This window comes from Eptatretus burgeri, chromosome 13 (assembly GCF_056783735.1).
Source record: "Eptatretus burgeri isolate ZD-2024b chromosome 13, Ebu_testis_v1, whole genome shotgun sequence".
Taxonomy (NCBI): Eukaryota; Metazoa; Chordata; class Myxini; order Myxiniformes; family Myxinidae; genus Eptatretus; species Eptatretus burgeri.
In genome coordinates, this window is record NC_140973.1 from 59,385,445 (window position 1) to 59,397,332 (window position 11,888).

Genomic DNA, 11,888 nt, shown 5'->3' on the forward strand with positions numbered 1-11,888 from the left:
TGTAAGTTTTATGCTGATCAAGCTGCTGAGTAAACCGCTTTCAGGTTCCTTGAAAATTCTGTTCTTCTGTAATGATGCTCTCTAAAATATGAGTGTTATTACTGAAGAAGAGTATTTTCATGATGGTTGTTAAGTATCTGCAAAAAAAACAACTTTCTGCATGAGCCCATGAACTGTCTCATGAGGATAGTAGAGAGTGCACTGAATTTTATGCATTCATTTCTTATTTGGCTTCAGGTGGTGGAAATATATTCAACTGGAGGGGATTTGCATCTGGAGTTGCCAACCGGGCAGGCTGAAGGGCCACGGAAGCTTTGGGTAAGGCTTTCAGGATTTTCTGTGCATTTGTTTTCCGTTCAGTTGTCCAGCTAATGTGTTGCACTCCACTCCTTCAACACTTTTCTATTATTTATTCACCCCCCCCCCCCCACTCACCACTTCTGCTCAAAAAGTATTTGTTTCTCTATTATTCTGACTTCATAGCTTTTATTTTGCTTACCCAATTTAACTTGGTTTCTGGTGCATCTGCTAAAGATATGTTATCCATTCATTTAAGTACCACTGTCATGCCTTCTTGCTGTTGTTTTTTTTTTCCGATGTTGCAGGAGATTCCTCCGTTTGAAACCAAAGCGGTTATGCGGGCGAGTTTCATATCCAGGGAACCGCACAACCACACAGCTTTCATCCGCATTAAAACTAATGACAGTGACGATTACCTCATTTTGCCTATGGAGGTGGAGGTCACAACAGGTATGGTGTTGCTCTGTATTCACTGCGGTCTGTGATTTATTAATTTTACATGCGTGCATGCTCGTATTGTGATGGATATTTCAAAGAATGTTGTTGAGTTTTGAAAAGGTAAACCAAAAAAACAAATCTACATTGAGAAGAAATGGTAGGCTTTATTTATTTATTTTTTAGGATTTGAGGCTCGTGGAGGATCTGGAACACAAATCGCACACACACAGATGTGGACAAGTACATGAGACAACAGCAGACTTTACTTCAGACAAACAACCACTGATCTTGGGTTGAGGGCAGGAAGTGGCTTCACTTCTCAGAGCACTGAATATCAGCGATGCCATCTTTATGACTTAGTTTTTCTCACCTCACTCAGTGGACCATTTTAGGAGTAATTTCCTCCTCCCGATGGATGCCAACCCATGGGTTTATCCATTCTCAGTCCCTTAAATGCTGACCTTCAAAGACGCTGACCTTCTTTGGTATGACTTGGCCAGGGTCGGAAGAGTCTGAATCAAACCACCTGACCTCCCAGACTCTGAGCAGACCCTATTTGTTTCCAAATTGATAGGGTAATACCTGATACAATTTGTTAGTTGTGCCTTTATTTTTTCTGAATAATCCCTGCCAAGTTTAAAATATTGGCGTGTGTGTGCATGCTGTTTTATTTATTTATTTATTTTTTACTTTCCTTTCCATGTGCTTTCAGCACCAGGAATCTATTCTTCAACAGAAATGTTGGATTTTGGCACATTGAGGTCACAAGGTATGCTTGTGTAGTAATCTGTCTTCTTTATTATAGGATACCCAATATGGTATGTGCATTTAGCATTTCATTTTCCGTGTTGAATATTTAGAAATACAATTTCATATAATTATACATGATGGTTGTAAAGTCATGCTGCAACTTTAAGCTTTAATAACTTTGAATGCACACGTGATAGAAGTAAACCATAAATAGCATATGAAAGCATAATTCAGAACTCTTTTGACTCGATCCAGTTCAAAATGTTCGGCTTCAACATAACCAGCATCTTTCGTAACACATCTTTCAATCCGGTTCTCCATTTGCTGCTTCGTGATTTAATGATTTGTATTTGTATGAACTTAGATCTGGGATTATAAGGAATGCGGTTTTGATGAGTAAACAAGTTTTAACATCGCCCGATAAAAAGTAGTTAATGGGGAAACAATCATGTTTCACAGGACTGGTCCATTGTGTCATGTTATCCTCAACAAATGTGTTTTTTTTTCTTCTTTTATTTTAATCTGAGTTGTGTTATATGGAGGATCACTTGAGGATGTACGATTTTGTAGGTGACTTATCAACATCAAAATCAAAAGTGCTGAGAAAACTTGCCCAGCTTTGTGAAAACCTTTCTTTGTTTTCTCTTCCTCGGTTGTGGTGGTGACGGTGGTGGTTGCTTTTGTTTTGCATGACATGCAGAGGGAGTGGGATCTCACTGCTCCTCGGGACTTTTGCCTATTAGTCAGTTTTTGATTTTAAAGAGACCTTAAAATGTTCCACAAGTAGTTTACATTTGATTAAAAACAGATTCTCTTACCCACTAAGCCTTCTGTAGCTGTGATTGTGAGTATCCATTTAACAATATATTGTTTTAAAAAGAGATTGTGTGTGTGTGTGTGTGTGTGTGTGTGTGTGTGTGTGTGTGTGTGTGTGTGTGTGTGTGTGTGTGTGTGTGTGTGTGTGTGTGTGTGTGTGTGTGTGTGTGTGTGTGTGTGTGTGTGTGTGTGTGTGTGTGTGTGTGTGTGGTTTGTGTTTATTTTTTCAGATCCTGCCAAAACCTTAAATTTGTATTTATTGAATTCTGGAGCAAAAGATGTGCCTATCACGGTAAGATGAACATGTTCTTGCATTACAATGAAGACATTGTTTACTTGAATTGATCACACGCCTTTATTTGTTCTCTCGTGCTTTCTCATCACATTTTGCATTTGTTTTCAGAATATCAAGCTTTCCCCAGCAAACACAGCCATATCTATCGATTTTAAGCCTTTGACACTCAAAGCATTTGAAAAGAAGTATACAAAAGTGGCGAGCGTTATCTATGATCGTGAGTGCTTTAACGATCCTTTTTCTTTTGGATTCTTACGCACCATAACGACTTGTGTATAATCCACTATCGTGCATAATGTGTCGGGCACTTTTCTGATAAAATTTTCAGGAAAATACCAGTTTATATGTACAACCCACACCCCAAAACAGAAAAAGGAGTGGAAATGTAGTTAACTCAAAAGCAGTGTTTTGTCAATCTTTGTAGATAGCCATTTTGGATGGTGTTTAAATAAGCAAAATGGATGACTTCTAACTTGTATGAAACACACACAATATGATGAGTGAAGTGGCATGTTGAATGCACCAAACACCTCTTGCTGAAAGATAGGTGACATCTTTCAGATTAGCACAGTAAGCACTCATTATTAACTTTGAAGTCTTTCGCGAGTCGTAAGTTTGTGGTAATTCTCAAGCATTCAATTGTGCTGCAATGCACGTGTTGATCCCCAAGCATGTTTTGCTCCTATCGTGGTGTGTATTTTTTAAAGTTTGGATAAAAGTTTCAAAAGCAAACTAATGTATTACAACTGAACAATTTTAATTCCTATGTTGAAATAATTGTTATCCAGAACAAAAATATATGTTCAATGTTGCATAAGTATCCCACAATGCACTGCGGTTTTAAGATGGCATCACCCAGGAACAAAGGGCGGCCTTATGTTGATGTGAGAAACCTGGAGAAATTGAGTTTTAACTTTAGTTCTCATGGTTAATATGCACTCCAAATTTTGATCAGATATTTCTGTGGGGTTTTCCCCCACAGTGCAGTTTATACACGAGTGATTACGGAACTCCATTTCCAAAACGTATATGAGAGAAGTGTTTGTTTGGTTTCTCATTTGTTTATTTTAATCTCGTTTTGTTTGTAGCCTCCAAAGCGAGAAGAATATCACAACACTCGGGAAAGATATTGGTAAAAGCAAAGGAGAAAAGTTATCCCAAGCTGGAGATAGCTTATCAGGTGGATCTTCTTGAAGGGTGAGTGTTTGAGATGTCTCCTCAACATTATAATCATTTGTAACAATCAAGTTGCTTCATTGTTTGTAGCCGGTCTGATTTGTTCACCTCACACAAAAGAGAGAAAGAGACAGAAAGAGACAGACAGAGACAGATGGTTGTAATTGGTGCGAGTGAGTGTGTCTGAATGCAGTTTATATTTACAGATCTATATCTTCTTCAATACAGATCATTCATTCTCAGATCTAATATCGTCAAAATACCCTGGTAACACTGCAGTGAAAAGCTCTTTCGATTTTTCTTTTCAAACAATGAAATTTGAACAAAGTTGTTTAATATTAATGAAGTTGAACAAACGATTGAAGAATGCACGTATTTTATCCAGCATCTGCACACACAGTGTTTCAAGATGACATGCGCAGCATTTATCTCAGGCCTTGAAGTGCACCGCAGACCACGGGCTCAACTATTGTACTCAGGCTTGCTTGATAACATTATGAGCTGCTTAGTTGAGCCCGTTGTCTAAGGTGCACCACAAGTCCTGCAGGTTTACTACCATGTCCAGGTGCTTTTAGGTGCAGTTTGATGTTGAAAAATTCGACCATAACATATTTTTAGTTCCTCGTGGAGGATCTCTAAGTCTTACTCACATTGTTGTTCTTCATCTTCTTCTTGTGGACTTTTTTGTTTCACAGCCTACAGTTTTCATCAAAACTTCCTGAAACATGGCATATATATGTAAAAATACCCTGCGCAGACAAGAATAATCTCCAATTTTGAAAATTCCTCCAAGAAAAAAAGTTATGACTTCAAAATATCTCCGCTAATGGAAATCGCCTAAAAAAATTATCTCCGAAACGAGGCAAGCTTTTTGAAATCTGTTTGCGGGAATCGAACAGGGCATTAGCAGAGATGAATGACTGCACATATGATGCATCACTATGACGTCATATCAATTTTTATGACGTCATTCCTATTTTTTGACATTTCTTGTTTCACAACCCAGAGTTATCATGGGATCTTCGTGAAACTTGCCATATACAGAATATGCAGAAAGCCCACGCGCAGGCAGTAACCTTCTCCGATTTTGGAAATTCTTCCGAGAAAAAAAGTTGACGTCATAGTATCGCCGCTAATGGAAATCGCCTGTACCATTATCTCCGAAACTAGACAAGCTGTTTGAATTTTGTTTGCGGGAATCAAGCCGGGCATTAGCACAGATAATTTATCGCAAACCTGATACATCACAAAGGCGTCATGTTCGTTTTTATGACGTCATCATTAAGAGGACGAGGATCTTACCTCATTTGAGCTTGTTTTTATCGAATTTAGCCGTAATTTGATTTTGTAATTTATCCATCAGTTGTCTTTATTGTCCAAGTGGATTATGTCCAAGTTAGTTTTGTCTGTTCCTGAGGGTGTTTGTCTGCACCTCCATCTACTGTAATCTTGTATCGTTCATTCTAAGGCATTTAAAAAAATATTACATTGCAGGCACGCAGTTTGTGCAGCACTGAAATAGGTATGAATTCTACATTTTAAAATCCAATCCATGTACCCTGGTTAGGCTCTGCATTAAATACTTGGTCTTTTGGGGGGTTGGATTTTATCCTAGATGTGTTTTTCATGATTTATTCTGCCCGTTTGGTATGATCCCTCCAAAAGATGTTCCGTCTCAAAGCACATCATCTCTTGAATGTGCGAAGCATCCTCTAAATGAGATTTTTATTACCTGGTGGAGGTACGTGGCATGCGCTCTATCAGGTGCCGTTCTGGTTACCACTGCCACTGAAAGTGGATTTAGATTGTTTTTACCCCTGCCTGTTTGTCTGTGAGCAGGATATCTCAAAAAGTTATGGATTGATTCAGATGAAGCTGGGTGTGTGACAAGGACAAGTTGATTCAATTTTGGTGGAGAACTGGGTCGAGATGCGAGAATTTTTTTTATTTTTAAAGCGATTCTTCACCATTAAGAGATTGCTCCAAAAACAATGTATGGCATGATATTTCAAAAGGTTGTGGACGGATTATGACAAAAGTTGTTGAATGAGTTGGGTTGGTGACAAGAACAAGCCAATTAGATTTTGGTGTGTGACAAGGACGAATTGTCTGGATGCAGATCCAGCCCATCAGTGGGATACAAAATGTAAACTGTTCAGCCTGGCAGAGGTATTCGCTCTAACGAGTGTCGTTCTATTTAATATGAAAATGGGATGTGAATTCTGCATTCTTCACTATAGTGGGGCAACTTAGCATAACAATTGTGCATTTTGTGAGGAAAGCACCAAATTTGGCACACTAGTAGCCTATCATATTATGAACAGATTTGGATATTGGGCCATCTCAAAATTTTTGATGGCAGTGGAAAATGGCTGCCACAGCCATCAGCGGCTGAATTTGAGATGGCCTAATATCCAAATCTGTTCATAATATGATAGGCTACTAGTGTGCCAAATTTGGTGCTTTCCTCACAAAATGCACAATTGTTATGCTATATTTAGCTAAGTTGCCCCACGACTATGGGATTTACCACACATCTGTGCCGTTTTCATTTATTTCTGAATATCCATCGGCCTATTCGTATTTGGCATTTTCATTTTGGCTTGTTTGGCCGGCATTCCAGATTCAAATCCTATGTACTGTCTAGAATTGTCGATTCTCTACTAATTTCCTTCTCCATGTAAAATCATTTGTCTCATGTCGATGCCCCACAGGGGATCTGTACAATCTCCGATAAGAGGCTTAAGACACTATAAGTAAAGTCTTCAAGCATTATCATTATTTCATACAAACTACCTGCCTTATACAAGACAAAACACTGGACATTTAGGCATTTTGTTGTCTTTTTCATTTATTTGACATGGGATAATGACTTCATTTCTTTGAGGAGCTCATAATTCCAGTCTCCTTTTTTATTATTTTTATTTTTTTACAAAATGTAAACTCTTCACATTTGTTACTTGACTGAGTTGAAAGGAATTTTTTTTTCTTAGAATATTCTTGCTACAGAATCTTTATCTCTTGATCTGCTGAAAGTATAATGCCTGAACCCGGTATGCAGGTATCTTGGTTATGACCAGGCAGCCACATTGTTCCAAACTTACGATGGTCAGATTGAACCACAGACACGACCTGTTTCGCTTACGAACACCTTCAACATCACCATTGTGTTGCATGATGTGACACTACCTGAGGAGGTGCAACACCTTTTCCAGGTTTGTTCAACGAAAGACGCGAAAGCATTCTTCCGAGAGGTGAAACTGCAATTCCTCAGACTGTTCTCTCCAGCAAACCATTAGGTGGCATCTGTCCTCTATGTAATTTTCTTAAAAGTATTCACGATCGTAACATGCTTTGAATGCGGTTGTCTTGCCACTTGGTGCAAAGAACTTGCCATTTGTTTGCGTCATTGATTCTCCTCTGATATGATTTGGCCGCTCAACGAACGCTTTGCAGATAAGCAATACTTGTTAAATGGTGCGCCCTCCGAGTTGTGGGAGCAGATATTATGATCGATTTAACGTAGCTGAAAAATTGGGCAGTTTGGGAATGAAGCGACAAATGGCTTTGTTGCCAATGGTAATTTTTATGCAAGTTGTAGATTGTGACTATGGGATATCTTGATTGATGAGCTGTGGAACCTTTTGCCTTTGAAACTAACTGGAACGTTTTACATTTCCGTTATGCTAATTTATCTTTTATCTCTCATTTTTCAGGTGAAAAACTTTAGCAGGCCGTTGTGGATCGCTCCACAGGAGACTTGCTATGCCTTCTCGCTATCTTTTGCCCCCGTGGGGCCTCTCACCAACTTGGAGGCGAATGTTCTTCTGTCAACAAATGCGTCACGTTTTCATCTCCCCTTCCATGTCTACACTGGCTTTGTTGATGTGAGTTGCTGTTGTTGATTATCAAGATTGAATTTTCTTCCATAAGCGAAGCTCGTTTCGAGGTCCCTTTCATTGAACCTTTTGAGGTTCAAGAGATTTTGCTCTGGCAAAGAACTGACCCTTCCTTTTCCTGTTCTGAATGAACGAGTGGTTGTGCTAAACCTGAGTAAAAGAAAAAAAGGTTGAAGTGTAAATCCGACTGAATATAATGAACGACTCGTCAATTAATTTTTTTTTTTTTTTTAAAGAAAAAGGATTCGGATTCTCTTCTTCTCTGTCTCCTTGGTTCGTTACTTTTAGCCTCTTTTTATAAACCTTGCAAGTTTCATCACTGTGGATGGAGTTAAATACAGGTATGGCATCGCTTGGTGAATCTTAGTGAGGTTTATTGCACAGCTACCACAGCACCAATCATTCTTAGACTTGGATGTAATAATTCTTCATGAGTTTAGAACAATTTTGCACTTTTCATCAATGAGAACATTCAATTGGCACCAATCAAATTCGTCTTCAGATTTGTGTTGGTTTATATTTTTTTTTTTTTTTTTTTTTTTTTAATCCCCACCAATTCCCGACCTGTCATCCTTGGGGAACATCGTTACCTGCGGTCATTCACAACTGGAGTGTCTGAGTTTCAATGTATTGAAGCAAAGATGAATAACAAACAAAATGGTGTTATTGTAGTTTTTTTAGAACAAGCTATTCTTTATACTGTACTGTGTTCAATTTTCTGCTTCAAGCAAAATATAATGTTTCCTTTGGTGAAACTTTCAACAGTATTTGGTGCTTCCTCCGAGCTTGGAGGGAACTTCTTTTGATTTTGGTGTTCTGGCGGTTTCTGATGTTGCCAAAGCATTCCTGTTGATCTTCAACAGTAACCCCATTAAGGTGAGTGAAATTGACCTTGTGTTTGTAATAGCAGTGGATTATTTGAGTAACGTGTTTTTTTACTGTGCAGTTTGAATCATTCAAATCTTTGGTATATGATGTGCCAATCGCAGGAGGGAGATGACATAAAATCCCTTTATCTGTCGTTTTAATTCCCCTTGATTGCATTTGAGTTTTTGTTCTCTTCCTGGATTTTTCTGGATTTTTGTGTAGTCGACGTTTCGTTCCTGATGCCACTTTTCTGTTGTTGTGTAGTTGGACCTGAAGTCGTGGGAAGTCATCGGTGAGAGGCTGAGTGTTGAACTGCTGAGTGTTGCAATGGGGAACTTGAGCCATGCCAAAACCACCGCGGAGCTTGATGGAAACCGCCTGGATCCTCAGCCAGCATCGGTAAATGCCTTTTGCATTGTGGTCGTTCATCCGTTCGTGAAGCCTTGCATGTGTGTTGGAGTCTCATCGAGGGATTATTATGAAACACACCCCATGTTGTCATGTCATTACAGTGTAACCTGATTGATTGAAAAATTGAAAATTGCTGTCTGTTTGGTGAATTGTTAACGGTTGCTTGTTTATCTGGTTCAATATTTCTAAGCCATTTTGATAATTTGCATTGTTCTGTATTCCACCCTGACAGATACAGCTCCTACCTGGTCACCATGCGGTTTTCTGCGTGACCCTGCATGCGGCCCAACAGCAGGGTGACTACGAGGCCGCTGTACGCCTCACCACTGACTGCGAGGTTTGTTTTGCCCTCTTATTTTCAGTGGCAAAGCCATTGTGGTCCAATTTCAATGTTGCTGCAATGGCAGTTTCTCAACATAATTGCTTATTTTGCTTGTACAAAGCAAATTGAGTTAGCACTTGTCACTTTCAATTCCTCACTCCTTTTTTTCCCAGATCCTTACGATTCCTGTTAAAGCAGTAGTTGCCGTGGGTACTTTGGTTAGCCAGCCTCAGCACATCTTGCTTTCTCCTTCATTCCCGGTGAGTTTTTCCAGTCAAAAACCACCAGCAGTTATGGAAGTCTTGATGCATGTTTTTTTTTTTTTTGGTTTTTAAAAAAAATAAACAATCTTGCACATGTGTTAGCTGTAACTAAGGTTTATCAATATCGTGCCGAGCTTTGAGGTAGCATTTGAGATTTTTATTGTTCGTTGTAGTCCATATTTGACTTTAAACTCGCCCTGATGCTTCACAGGCTCTACTGACCTCGGGAGGGGGCGGGGGAGGGGGGAGGGTGGGTGGCAAACGATGAAGCCAGCTGTCCCATGTGCGAACATTTGCTCATTGATATTAACAAAAAAATTTTTTGTATCATTCAAAAAAGGTAGACTTTTGTGTTGACAACTCAAACAGGCAAATTTCAAATTCCTACCCCCATTTTAAGTAAGCCGAGCTGCCTCCTTGGGCATAATAATTTGTGTTACCTTTAGTTATAACGAGCATTACAACATAACTTTGCTCTGCTGACAATAGTTGCACAACATAACTTTTATATGTTACAGTACAGTAATAGTTTATTGAGTCAATATTTGCAAAAAATACAATTTATTCCAGGAACATTTTATTTACTGATAACAACCCAAAATTAATTTTCGAAATATTCACACTTCTTCACCAATAATTTTTTTTTTATGTTCCCAGGAATTGGACGTTGAATCGTCTTTTTATTTATGTATTTATTTATTTTCTTCGAAGTTGCAAAATGCAATTCTCATTGAGTCATGAATAATACACCGCCATAAAGGCTTCAGCTTGTGGTGGATGTAACGCTGTAAATGTAATGATGTCCCAGAAGTGAAGTCATCTTGCTACACCACCATCTTACTAAATCCGTCATCCCGACGCCTCACATCTGGCATTCAGACTGTCACTACGGACATCAGATGGTCAGATATATGGGTGAAAATGTTCAACTGCCATCAGTGAAGCGACGGGCTGGGTTGAGTGATGGAAGCAGGGATGAGGTGCACATCCGTAGAGGCCTCGCTGAGCACAAGACATAAAGCCGTAATGACGTCCCTGATATAACGACGCCCCAGCAAAAAGAGCATGACAGACTACTACTACTTTAAGAGTGCTATTTTAATAGTATAGATTAACACAATTGTGCAAATTCTCTGACTGCTGTGGTGGATTTTGTTGATCACATTTCTGTAGGGTAAACTGGTTGTGCACCCAGTTTCACTGGCCAGTTCGTTCTCACGTGGTGTTAGAGTCGAAGCAGTGAGGCCACCCACTAATAGCAGCTACTTCTTCTTCCGGCGTCTGCGCCATGCAAAGGAGGAGTTGGAGCCGGGTAAAACGTCCAAGGTGTGTGCCAGGTTCTATTATTGATTGCTCAAGATTGACTGTTTGTGCTCACGTGGATTATCAAAGTGTGAATTGGTTTGGTGTGAAATGTTCCTGTGAAATTTTTATTTTGGAACAATTTCTGTTTTGTTGTTTGTTTTACTTATTCAGATTGGAAATATTTACTTTAATGCCAGTGCTGTATGCGATGGAGAATGCTACATTGGAGGTGAGTTTGTTTGTCAATAGGACATCCTTTATTTGAGATTCTGTGCATTTAAAAAATTTTTCAACTTAAAAAAAAAAAAAGCAGCGAAATAAATCAAGTAAATGAAGAAAGAGTGATGAACATGAGATCTTTATTGAACAGTTCAAATATATCATAATTTTCAATGTAAATACAGCAAAAGTTGCAAAACAAATTATTGTTTACATTCTAATTGTGAGGTAGCGCAAAAGAGGGATTTTAAGTCGAAGATGAACATTAAGGGTTTTATCTGGAACTTATCAACAGAAGTTGCAAACAAGCACTAACCATCTATTGTTGCAGCTACTCCCATGTTGTACATCATTCACGAGAGGGCTGTGATCGGATTTTAGTATCGCCAAATTTTAATATTGGCCAATGGGTACAACTTTAAATTCTGTCTCATTATGAAAGTATTTTTTTTTCCAAAAAGCAGGACAAAATGAAATCCCATATTTTCCAGTATATAAACCACACTTTTTTATCAGCAAAAAAAGGTCAAAGTTGGGAGTGCGGATAACATACGGGCGGAGAAAAAATATCGGTCTTAAAACCGATCGATGCTGAATTTAAATTATATTCCAAATGAACACTTTTGTCGCAGTCAGAACTGCTGTTAAGCTCAATTCTGCCATTTATATTTTGCAAATCGGTTCAGGTTGAGTTAAAAAAATATATCTTTATGTATGTATTTATGTCCCATATGTATATGTATATGTATATGTATATATATATATATATATATATATATATATATATATATATATATATATATATATATATATATATATATATATAT

General features: G+C 38.5%; 1 protein-coding gene across 4 annotated transcripts in view; it reads left to right on the forward strand.

Annotated features, from left to right (window-relative positions):
• TMEM131 (transmembrane protein 131) overlaps positions 1-11,888 on the forward strand; it is a 211,876-nt gene that overhangs the window by 80,400 nt on the left and 119,588 nt on the right. For all 4 annotated transcript variants that reach the window (XM_085852639.1, XM_085852640.1, XM_085852641.1 and 1 more), the window contains 14 exons: positions 238-318; positions 606-750; positions 1,451-1,507; positions 2,535-2,596; positions 2,708-2,816; positions 3,688-3,796; positions 6,837-6,990; positions 7,492-7,662; positions 8,440-8,550; positions 8,806-8,940; positions 9,185-9,289; positions 9,448-9,534; positions 10,711-10,863; positions 11,014-11,071. In XM_085852639.1, the coding sequence (XP_085708765.1) occupies positions 238-318; positions 606-750; positions 1,451-1,507; positions 2,535-2,596; positions 2,708-2,816; positions 3,688-3,796; positions 6,837-6,990; positions 7,492-7,662; positions 8,440-8,550; positions 8,806-8,940; positions 9,185-9,289; positions 9,448-9,534; positions 10,711-10,863; positions 11,014-11,071 (1,537 nt within the window). The remainder of the gene's footprint in view (positions 1-237; positions 319-605; positions 751-1,450; positions 1,508-2,534; positions 2,597-2,707; positions 2,817-3,687; positions 3,797-6,836; positions 6,991-7,491; positions 7,663-8,439; positions 8,551-8,805; positions 8,941-9,184; positions 9,290-9,447; positions 9,535-10,710; positions 10,864-11,013; positions 11,072-11,888) is intronic.